Source organism: Canis lupus, chromosome 36, assembly GCF_011100685.1.
Source record: "Canis lupus familiaris isolate Mischka breed German Shepherd chromosome 36, alternate assembly UU_Cfam_GSD_1.0, whole genome shotgun sequence".
Lineage (NCBI taxonomy): Eukaryota > Metazoa > Chordata > Mammalia > Carnivora > Canidae > Canis > Canis lupus.
Genome location: NC_049257.1, coordinates 6,063,782 through 6,076,516, shown reverse-complemented (window position 1 = coordinate 6,076,516; position 12,735 = coordinate 6,063,782). Strand labels below are relative to the sequence as shown.

General features: G+C 38.0%; 1 protein-coding gene across 1 annotated transcript in view; it reads left to right on the top strand.

The window, feature by feature from the left end:
* The window catches only part of PLA2R1 (phospholipase A2 receptor 1), a 115,025-nt gene that overhangs the window by 28,572 nt on the left and 73,718 nt on the right, over nucleotides 1-12,735 (top strand). Inside the window, exons 4-5 of the mRNA XM_038584629.1 lie at nucleotides 7,126-7,299; nucleotides 11,992-12,105. Of these exons, the coding sequence (XP_038440557.1) occupies nucleotides 7,126-7,299; nucleotides 11,992-12,105 (288 nt within the window). The remainder of the gene's footprint in view (nucleotides 1-7,125; nucleotides 7,300-11,991; nucleotides 12,106-12,735) is intronic.

Sequence of the window (12,735 nt, the reverse complement as noted above, 5' to 3'; positions counted from 1 at the left end):
AACAACAACACTCAAAAACCAGGAAGAGAAGGGAATTTCCTCAACCTGATGGGAGCATCTATGAAAAAGATGTTCACAACCAACATAAATAATGGTGAAAGACTAGATGCTTCCCCTCTATGATCAGGAATAAGATGAGAATATCCACTCTTACCACCTCTATTCAACATTGTACTGGAGATTCTAATCAGGGAAAGTAGGCAAGAAAATGAAATAAAAGGCATCCAGATTGGAAAGAGGAAGTACAACTCTCTCTGTTTGCACATGACATGATCTCGTACTCATAAAATTCTAAAGAATCCACTAAAAAAACTATTACAACTAAGAAACACATTCACAGCATGCAAGATCAATATACAAAAATAAGTTGTATTTCAGTATAGTTGCAATGAACAATCTAGAAATTAAATTATGAAAACAATTCCATTTATAGTAGCATCTAAAAGAATAAAATACTTCAGAAAATATTTAACAAAAGAAGTGAAAAACTTACATCCTTAAAACTACAAAATATAATTGCAGGAAGTTAAAGAAGACCTAATAAATGTAAAGACATTCCATGTTCGTGGGACCAAAAAGACTTAATATGGCTAAGATGGCACTATTACTGCAATCTCTATCAAAATTCTAGCTGGCTCCTTTACAAAAAGTGACAGGCTTGTACTAAAATTCATATGGAAATTCAAAGGGCACAAGACAGCCAAAATCATCATGAAAAAGGATAAAGTTGGAGGATTTACACTTCCCAACTTCAAAACTTATGCAAAGTTACAGTAATCAAGACAATGTGGTCCTGTCAAAATTGAATAGGGGCACCTGTGTGGCTCAGTGAGAAGAGCACGCAACTCTTGATCTCAGGGTTGTGAGTTTGAACCCCACGTTGGGTGAAGATATTACCAAAAAATAAACTTAAAGAAATTGGATAAAATTGTGAATCTTTATTTATGGTTAATTGACTTTGGACAAGGAAGCCAAGACAATTTAATGGGGAAAGAATAGCCTTTGAACAAAGGGTAAGGGAAACCGGATGTCCACATTAAAAAGAATGAAATTGAACTCCTATCTCTCACTTCATAAAAAAATAATTAGCTTAAAATAGATCAAAGACTTAAATGGAAAAGAAGACTATAAAACTTTTAGGGAATGTATATGGCCTTGACTACGGCAATGCAGTCTTAGATGTGACACCAAAATGCAAGCAACAAAAGAAAAAATAGATAAATTGGACTTCATCAAAGTTAAAAACTTTTGTGCTTCACTGGACACTATCATGAAAGTGAAAAGAAAACCCATGGAATGGAAGAAAATATTTGGAACTCATATATCTAATAAGAGACCTTATTTCTAGAATATGTAAAGAATTCTTAGAATTCAATAATAAAAAGACAACTCAATTAAAAATGGATAAAGTGTCTGAACAGACATTTCTCCAAAGAGGATTTACAAGTGGCCAATAAGCACATGAGAAGATGCTCAGTATCATTAGCCATCAGGGAAATTCAAACAAAAAACACAATGAGATGCCACTTTACAACCAGCAGGATGGCTACAACCAAAAAGATAATAACAAAGCCAAAAAATAGAAACAACCTAAATGTCTATGAACTGATAAAAGCATAAATAACATGCAGTATAGCCATGCAGTGGGGTATTATTGGGCATTAAAAAGAAAGGAAGTGCTCGTACATGCTACAACATAGACAACTCTTAGAAATATTATGCTAAGTGAAAGAAGCAAGTCACAAAAGACCACATATTGTAGAATTCCATTCATATGAAATGCTCAGAATAAGCAAACCCATAAAGATGGAAACTAGATTAGTGGTTGCCTTCGACTGAGGGTGGAGATGGGGACTGACGGGGCAATGGAGAATTACTGCTAATGGGTACTGGGTAATGAAAATATTCTAAACCTGATTGTGGTGACAATTGCACAATTCTTTGGATATACTAGAAATCATTGAATTATATACTTTAAATGGGTGAGTTACATGTCATGTTATGTATATCTCAATAATACTGTTATTTTTGAAACAGTAAATGGGAGATGAGGAATTGAAGACAGTATGTGTGTAAAAGTATTTGACTAACGAGGGTAGAGAAAAGGCAATGGCTTGAACAGGGATTCCAAGGGAGGAAGTATTTTTGTTTCTTATTTTTTAAGAATAAGAGAGATGCTAGGTCATCTTTGAATGCATGTAGAAATAATCTAACAGAGAGAGGCTGAAGACGCAGGAAAGTAAAAGCAATTGGTTATACTGCTTTTCAGAAGACAAAAGGAAGTAGGATCCAGATCATAAATGGACAGACTGGACTTTCATAGATGTAAGGACAATTTCTTTATAGAAGAGAAGAGGGAGAGGATGGTGCAGGCCCAAAAAGTTTGACTCATTAGATGACGGGGAGGAGAAACTGGTCCAGAGGCTGTGGACTTTCTCTCTGAGGAGAGGGAAGAAGGAGTAAGAAGTTTGGACAATGGGAATGGTATGAAATGAGCATTGTGGCTGTTGGAGAGCAAGCTTACTAGAGAAAACTAGTAATGTTTCCAGAAAGTATTCAGGATGGTTGATAATCAACTGATCAGAATGACTTTTCTGTGCTCATCTGTTGGGAGCAGGCACAGAGAAGGCAGATGATTGGGTTCCTTTGTTTAAACAGCACTCCATGCTCATTTATGGACTCAGCACTTAACTTACTTAAAGACTTAGCAACATGCAACAAAATGGAAACCATCACTTTTCTTGGGCTTCTAGGACCCATATCTACTAGTTTTTCTCTTTCTTTTGTGGCCACCACTTCTCAGTTTCCTTTGATAGTATATTCTTCTCTACCCAATTATCTATAAATGCTGATAGGTAAGCTTGGGGAATAGCATGAAAGAGATGGAACATGGTACCTGCTTTCCTGATATTTATATTTTATCAGGAAAAACAGAGAATGAACAAGAAAAATTAATACATCATTTAATTTCAGTTGTTATCAGGGCTACCCAAGAAGTGTGTAAGGCATTAAGAATATAAAGCAAGAAGTCCTGACTTGGCTTGATATTCTTTTTACATGAGATTTACCAACACAGCAGTTTGCAGGGAGCAGAGATCCAATAACTGTGATGAGTATATAAGAGGCCAGAGAGAGAGAAAAATAATAACCTTGTAGCTTGGACTTGCTTTAACCATATGAGAATTCATTTTTTTTAAGAATTCAAAATTTTTTTAAAGTTGATGTGGGACAATGGCAAATCTGTATCCCTAGAGAAGAAAAACCAGCCATGTTAAAAGAGGAGGAGGCATGGCTGCATCCCAGCAAAATCCATAATAAAATCAGTGTTGACATGAATAAATCTCAGTGCATTAAAAGAGATATATTTAGGGAGGGGGAAAAATCACCTATTTAAAACATCATGCAAAAGATTTGGGTAATCTTTCATCAAACAGTTGGCAATACAAAGATATATAGGACACAGTTGCTTCCCTTAAGGAGCTCACAATTTATTTGTTGCTACAGGAGCAACAATATAAAGACAACCACAGATGCAAAGAAATAGAACAATATGATTCTAGTCCTTAGAGTAGAATTTTTCAGGAATAATTAAATGCACCTGAGACGCCAGCCTTCAATCTCACATTTTCAGTGGCTTGGGAAGAGAGACTATGTATGAAGAAGCAAGAGAACTAAGAATATTAAATGCATATGCCCCAGGCCAAGATGGGAGCCTGTGCCAAGCAGGCTCCTGGGAAGCAGTCTCTGTGGCAGAGATGAACACATAGCTCTCTTGGGGGTGTGCTCTCAGGATCAAAACACGTGGAGAGGAAGGGGATAAAGTGGCATTGTGCAGGATGGTGATGCAGGCCTGGAGATCCCTAGACTGACTGTATGAGAAGTTCTCATACTGGAATTACCCCTAGTTGAGGTGCAAGGAGGGATCGATAGCCCTGCACTGATTAATCATGATTTGCAGGCTGCCTTTGGGAAGGGAGAGTGATATTGGGCAAAGAGACTTTTCAGTGAAGGCAATCCTTGAAGAACGTTTAACAATGAGATGTGTCTGCTGGCAGCTAGAGAAGGCCTTATTTAAGGCCTTTGATCCTGAAGGGAGATCAGGACAGCACACGACCATGCCCAGGCCCAGAGTGGCACTTTCATCCCATTTGTTACCATAAAACCTTCAAATAAGATCCATAGAGTGGCATGCAGCCCATCTAGAGAAGAGAGACTTCTATCTTACTGCAGAAGTAGAAGTACAAATTCTTCCATTTTAGTTAAAACCAAAAATGACAAATGAACTTAATTGTTAGAAGAATATAGGCACCTGCAGCAAACGTTTGACTGAAAGTTTCCTTTCGATTAACATTAAGAATTGACATTAAGAACTGACACAGGGCAGCCCTGGTGGCTAGCGGTTTAGCACCGCCTGCAGCCCGGGGTGTGATCCTGGAGACCTGGGATCGAGTCCCATGTCGGACTCCCTGCATGGAGCCTCCTTCTCCCTCTGCCTGTGTCTCTGCCTCTCTCTCTCTGTCGCTCATGAATAAATAAATAAAATCTTAGAAAAAAAAAAAAAAGAATTGACACAGCAGCGCCTGGGTGGCTCAGTCAGTTAATCGGCTGCCTTCAGCTCAGGTCATGATCTCGGGATCCTGGGATGTAGCCCTGAATCTGACCCCCTGTTCAGCGGAGAGTCTGCTTCTCCTCCACCCCCATTCAATGCGTGGCTCTCTCCCTCAGATAAATAAATAAAATCTTTTTAAAAACAGAGGAATTGGCGGAGATAATCCAAAACAAAATCTAACAAAAATGGGCTGTGTGATTTGCAACAGAGACAGGATCACCGGCAAGCCTCTCCTCTCAACTGTTTAAAGCACAGAATTCAGGCAGGTTACTGCAAAAAGCTGTATTTACACAGCTCAATCTATGTCCTATTGAAAGAGCAGGACCAACTTTTGGCAAAAATGGGAATGAGAGCAATTGAAGCGTCCTCCAGACCTTTTCTTATCATGATATGGCTGTGGGCTGAAGGATTTATTATCGGATCTTTCCTTATAGCAGGAGATGAGAGGCAGTTACTCTATTCCCAGATCTCTCTTCCTGTCATCCTCCCCCAATTTCCCCTCTTGAGATTTTCTACCTACATCTCTCCCGCTGACATCCTACTACCTTCTAATAGTAAAGGGCTACTCAGACCTGCACTCCTTGGGAAGTGCTTTAATTTTTTCTTCCAAGCCAGTGTTTTCCATGGGTTCGTTTTGTGAACCACCTGTATTAGAATCAGGAATATGTTTATTTATTTTATTTTAAAGATTTTATTTATTTATTCATGAGAGACACACACACACAGAGGCAGAGACACAGGCAGAGGGAGAAGCAGGCTCTATGCAGGGAGCCTGATGTGGGACTCGATCCCAGGTCTCCAGGATCACGCCCTGGGCCGAAGGCAGCGCTAAACCTCTGAGCCACCCGGGCTGCCCCAGGAATATATTTAAAATGCAGGTTCCTGAATCCTACCCTAGACCTACGAATGCAGAATCTCTAGGACTAAGACCAAGGAATCTGCATTTTCTTTACAAGCTGGCTAAATGCTTTTTATGCACACTGGAATTGCAAACACCTCCTGCCCCTTGTCTCATGGCCTCAACTGTCACGCCACATGAACAGAGCTGAGCGGATGTCTGTTCACACTTACTGTTCTGTCCATCTCAAGGATGGCCTAGCATTTTAACTGAAGACAATCTCTAAAGATTCATTCTCCATGGGGAAATTTCAGATACCAGGGCAAGATGATCACTGAAATATTCCTCCTTTCTTTATTTTCCTTTCCTTCAGTTTTACTTGGTGATAGCTTTGTCTTCTGCCCTCCTCCAATCTTGGATCCTTCTATGTATACATAGATCAGTCAGAAAGCTATATAGACAACTTTAGATTTATATTTGGTTTAATAATTTCTAGTTAACTAACTTGGTTCTGGGGAAAGCACATTGTGATCAGACATGAAAACAAACTTTCTACCTTCCCAAGGGAACCATCTAAGTATTATGGGGAAGGAAACATTTTGTTGTCAAATAAGTCTGAAGTATAACCAAATTAAAATTGTGCTGCTTCTTTACTACAGACCTTCTCAGAGCCTTTACTATGCTATTGTACATTTTGCATTTACCAGAGGAGGTTATTTATGCATTATGTCCCAGCTCCTCTTGGAGAGCTCGTGGAAATACACTACTCTGTGGATCCCACTTTGGGAAATACCGTTCTAGATTTTAGCAAGTTGCCTGTCCATCAGCTACACTCATGATGCAGCATGTTTCATGTTTTCTCCATTCCGAAATTCTTTGGCTGAATATGATCTCGGGTAATTACTGTGCTGCTTAGTTCACCTTGGAGTTTGATTTAAAATTTAGCAAAATTACCCAAACTAAGTCTTTCGTTTCTGTTATTTCAATAAACTTCAAATTTCAGTTACACTTTTCATACTTCATAAAATTTACTTTTAAGCATACTATGTAATGTTTTATAAGTACATAGTACTTGTGTAAGTATTTGTACAAAATGTACAAAAAGTACATTTTGATTCTCTTCCTTTGGGTTGAAAGAACCTTATCTTAAACTGAGTATCAGTGTTCCTGTTCTCAGTGTTTATTTAAAAACCTGTGTTCATTATAGACTCATATTTCAATTGTATCCCTTTTATTCCACCTAGCATTTTGGTATTTGTGGGGAAAAGACTTTTTGAAACAACATTTGCATGTGTCTCAAATAAACATTTAAATTCACACAGCTTTCAGTATATAGTTCTAAATGACTACTTTTTAGGGAACTCAGATGTTGTTTTCCCAAATATTTCCTTTCTATTTCATTCTTTTAAGACTGCTTTCTCTTAGTTTCCCAGAAAGGATCACATCTTCTTTATTAATAATTTCTTGAATTTCCTTTATATCTTGAAAGAGTTGAACTAAAAAGTGCCAGTGGGATAACAATGCATATTTCATGATAAAGACCTAATCAAGAATCAATAAGGCATTGAAGTTTTAGAGGTTGAAGTTGGAATCATTCCACTCAAATTCATTTTAGAAATGCAGTGTTGTATAGATAAAATAAGATTATAATTAATGTTTTAATGGACTTTATTTTCAGCGTCCACAGAGGTGGGTTGTGATGCTGTCTGGGAGAAGGATCTCAATTCACACATTTGCTACCAATTCAACCTGCTTTCCTCTCTTTCCTGGAGTGAGGCACATTCTTCATGCCAGATGCAAGGAGGAGCTTTACTCAGCATTGCGGATGAGAACGAAGAAAATTTCATAAGGAGTAAGTAGGTGGATGACGCACATTGATCTTAATGCAATTAAAATGACTTAACAATTATGTTCAGGTATGCAAAAATATATTCTGAAAAAAAAAAAAAGCCCCGGGGCACCTGGGTGGCTCATCCCACGTCGGGCTCCCTGCATGCAGCCTGCTTCTCCCTCTGCCTGTGTCTCTGCCTCTCTTTCTGTCTCTAATGAATAAATAAATAAAATCTTAAGAAAAAAAGTCCCTTAGAAAATGTTTTCTTTTATTAGTATGCCAATTCATGCCCAAAATTGTGACCTGTCTCCTAGGCCATTCCATCTGGCATGCGGGCATCTTCCTTATTTTCTCTCCCTTGGAGAAAGGAAGTTGAGGCCCCAGCAAGGGACCCAGAACAATTTGCAGCTCTAGCAGGTGGATCTGGGAGACTTACAAACTTAAATAAAAATTCCTAAAAAAAATAAAAAATAAAAATAAAACAAAATAAAATAAAAAAAACAAATTCCTGCTCTGCTGGAGATCGTAGCTATTCAGCTTCCATTAATGAATAAATAAGTTACTTGTTAATTAAACAAAATCTCACCTATCAGTCAATATGCACAAATACAAAGGACTTCTCTTGGATGACAAAGAACTTAAAATTTGGTTGGAAAAGCAAAAGCACACACTTGCTAACTAACAGGACAAGACAATAATATGTCAAAATAGTTGTGCTAATGGGCTAAGTCTTGTGTTTACCCATCACCTAAACTCTCCTCTCACTTCTCCCTGTGGATTAAATGTGTTTGTAGTTGGGTACACACAGCTTTTAAAAAAAATTTTAGAAACATTTGAAAGTATCACAAAGTCACTCTTTTTCTTTTTCTTTTTTTTATTTATCCATTCATGAGAGACAGAGAGAGAGAGTGAGGCAGAGACACAGGCAGAGGGAGAAGCAGGCTCCATGCAGGGAGCCCGACGGGGGACTCGATCCCAGTACTCCAGGATCAGGCCCTGGGCAGAAGGCGGCGCTAAACCGCTGAGCCACCCCAGCTGCCCAAGTTAGTCACTAATTAAAAGTTTCTGATGCTTTTTTTCTAATAATATTGCACATGTAGTACATGTTTATTCTAGAATAATTTTTTAAATTTCAAGTATACAGAAAGAAAAATATCCCATAATTCCATAATCCGGAGATAACCATGTTTTTCTGGGGGGAAAACATGTAACGGCTTGCATATAGTTTGTATGGAAAATAGTTTTTGAAGAAATGCATGAATGGCCAGGAGCAGGGGCCACAGAACCACCAGCTTGAGTTTAACTCCTGCCTCTACTTTGCAGCAGAGCTACCTATATGGGTGACCTAACCTGTCTGGGCCTCAAATTCTCTCCTATCAAATGGAAATAATAACAGTGCTACTTGTTGGACGTGTGGATTACATGTCATGATGCAGATGAAGCCTTACAAAAGTGCCTGGCACACATAACAAACACTCATTGTGTGTTAACCATTTAACAACTATGCACACGGTTTGATAATATGCTTACTTCTTCATGTACCAGCATATGATGAACACGTATCCATGTCTGCATCATAATTTTTAATGATGACATAGTATTATAGGTTAGGAATAATATATGTATTTAACCTCCCACAATTAGATAGTGATAGATAGATAAAATTATTTATTTTGTTTCTATTTATTTGCTGCTATTATTAATTATTCCTGCACTTACCTTTGGGCATAGACCCCCAATTATTTCTCTATAAGTCTGTGGAACTAAGTTCACTAAGTGGAAGAGAAAGCACATTTTAAAGCTTTTTAAAATCATTAATACCTTCCAGAATGAATATAACAAATGCTTGAACAGTGCAGGTTTGCCCCTTTCCCCAGAGACATGCAAAAGTAGGAAATTATGATCAAACCTGATTTGAGTGAGTCCTACTGCAGGAAAACACCAATTTCCAGTACCATTATTAGCCTGTAATGGTTTTTACAGAAAATTTTGCATACCATGTATGAATTATAATTGTTATCTATCTTGACTGTCAGGATTTCTAATAAGGTTTGGACTTCCTCAACAAACTTGAATAACGATGAAAGAAATAAGATCTGTCAAAGACTTTGATTTAAATACCAAAATTCTACAGTTAGACTTCGGGATTGTTTAGGGAAACAGAAGTCTATTCATAAAGGCAGAACCCTGTTCTGACCAAGGTATTTTTTAATGATGAGAATAGTCTAGTTTCTTGCTAATCGCTGGTGAACATTAATTATGATATAAGGAATTATCTAAGCTGTCACAAATGTCAAGAAATATCCAAAAGAATTGAGGTTTGAGTTTATTATTACAGAATTGTGAGCCAATTTAGCTGTAAACCTAAATAGGTGTTTTTGTGACCTTAAACACAAATTATAAATTACCCAGTGATTTTTATGTGTGTTGTTAAAACAACTGTACAGAGAGTATTCAAAATAATTCTAAGAATAATTACTATTTAAGTATTTTAATTAGGTTATTTGAAAATATCGCTAGGCACTTGCTCTAATATGAAATGTGAAAATTTCTCTATCTTGTCAATCCATCTTCCCTGCCACCTCCTGTCATCACAATAACTGTAATATGATTTAATCAGATAGTATTAGTGAAGAGAGTAATCAAATTGACATCAGGAAGAGATTTGGTATAAATGCCACAGGAGCTTGCAAGGGTGGGACCTGTGAACGGTTTGCTGTTTTTGTTTAGGGATTTCTGTGGTCTCGAAATTATAAAGCCCCTTTTTTCTTTCCTAAGTGGGGTAGGTTCTTCCAGTTTTCCACTATTGTACTGACATGCTCAATCGCAGGGGATGCCCCAGGCTTGTTATGGGAATACATGATCTTTATAATCTGGGGATCATACAACCAATCATTCAAACTGAGACTCTTTTGAGAGTAAAAGAGGGTGCAATTAGTAAGTATTCTGAGACTACCAGCATAAACTGTCAGTTTTCTTGGCAAACTGGGATAGTCACCCCATCTATAAGCCTTGACTGTCAGGGCTTGGGTATTGGGCAGGGCCCCTGCATCTAGCTCAAAATATATTGGGTTCTGAAGCAGATGAACCATAAGAGGAAAAGGAAAATGCTCCCTTTTGTAGATTAAAAGACTAAATAACAATATTCGAAAGTGTCCCCAAATTAGTCACTTTCACTATGTTTCTGACACAGTTTTTAAATTTTTATTCATAATAATTTGGGGGGATTTTAAAGGCAGTGCTTTTATTTTTTTTAATCAAAATAATTGAAATATAACAGTAGACCATAATATACACTGTGCAGATTCTTTTGAAATTATCGTGGCTTTCTTTTCGGCATTGTATATGATCAGTTTTGGTGAACTCATTCTCTCTTTGGGGAGCCATAATCTCCAAATCCAGAGACATTCTTAACATTTTAGTTTAGAAGGTTGCATTTTGCCCTCAATATTAATAAAAATCCCTATTTTAAATACTTAAAAAGCATCCTTTAAACAACAGTGTAAGACTTTTTATCCAATCGGAAAAATATCCATCCCTTAATTTCCATGACATACTTCTCTCTGGTTGGCCTTCTACATTTTGAGTTGACTTTTATTTTTCATTTTTATTTCTTGTATTTCCTTTATGCTAGAATAATTTTTAAAAATTCATGTAACAAAAGAAAAATCAAAGAAAAATTTCCCCTAACTCTACGATTTTTCAATATAAGCGTGACAATACAAATGTTTATACATAGCATCTATTTTTAAAACCGGGCTAAATTAAAATGTGAGGAGCTGTGACCTAGGGGTTTGGAGCAGGGGCTGTGGAGGCAGCCTGCTAGAAAGCTTTCTCCCAACCCAGGTCGAAAGAAGCAACATAGCCTGGCTCCAGCCTGCTATCGATCCCTCTGGGTACTCTGGTCCTTTGGATTATGCTTCTCCTCTTGATCAGACAACTCTTACTGGCTCTCATACCGGACAGCCCCCTCCTTGCTTGCTTTATTTAGCATACCTTCTTAAATTTGAGGACTTGCCTCCATTCACCAATAATACTTCCCTGCTTTTCTCTTCCTTGCCAGATCCCTAAAGAAAAGCTTCTTCCCATTGTTCAATTATTTAACTGTGAAATACTTCAAAAATATTTGAGTGCAGAAAATTTTATGTGCACACACATATACACATTATACGGATTTAACATCACTTCTTCTTGTTCTACATTTGCTTGGAGCCTATGGTGGCCTCAGCAACCTGGAGTTTAGTTTTCAAGCTAAGGCTACCATGGCACCAGGCACACATAGCAAGAGAAGGAAGACAGAGGGGCACTTTCTGGAGTGGACTTCTGGACACTTCCTCCTCCCCCATCTAAATGTGTGAGCATGAGCTCACACAGATCAGATGGTCTCAAATTTACAAATATGCAGTCTTGAAAGGATTGATGATCACTGAGGGGTAGCACTTCTGGATGCTGAGATGAAGACTTCACAGCTAAAGAATTGCTGTTAGTGAGCCTTTAGGAGACTGCTGTGTTTCTCAAGTCGGCAGAAGCTGACTTTGTTACTCTGAAGCATCAGAGTGGGGTTTAGCAGCACTTAAAACCTTTTGTCATTGACTGGAGTTCATTTATGACTGCATCCTTCAGGAATAACAAAACTAGAAAGAAGTGTAACACTGTGGGGAGGGGGTTGTTTGCTTCCACGGGTTGACAACCCTGTATTTCTCTTCATTTCAGAGCACTTGGGCAGTGAAGCAGTGGAAATGTGGATGGGTCTGAATCAGCTGGATGAAAATGCTGGCTGGCAGTGGTCGGATAGAACACCACTCAACTATCTGAACTGGAACCCAGGTACCTACAGCGTTTTATGTGCCTTCAACGGGTGACAATATCCTGCACCCTTACACAGCAGCTATTTCCCACGTGTATATAAGTCCTGTTATTTCAAAAGTGGTTTGTAAACATTTTTAAAGCTTGCCTGAATTCCCATCAGGCAAGCTTTTCCAGACAAGAAGGAGGTCAAGAAGGTAAGCTATTTAGCCAAGGTTGCAGGAGGATTGGGTTAGAGTCAAGACTCCTGTCAGCTGTTTTAAAATAGCGACATTATGCTGAGTGAAGTAAGTCAATCGGAGAAGGACAAACATTATATGTTCTCATTCATTTGGGGAATATAAATAATAGTGAAAGGGAATATAAGGGAAGGGAGAAGAAATGTGTGGGAAATATCAGAAAGGGAGACAGAACATAAAGGCTCCTAACTCTGGGAAACGAACTAGGGGTGGTGGAAGGGGAGGAGGGCGGGGGTGGGGGTGAATGGGTGACGGGCACTGAGGGGGGCACTTGACCGGATGAGCACTGGGTGTTATTCTGTATGTTGGCAAATTGAACACATCTTAAAATTTTATTTAAAATTTTAAATAAATTTTTTAAATTTATTATAAAAAATAAAATAAAATAGTGACAAATTGCAAAATATTTATT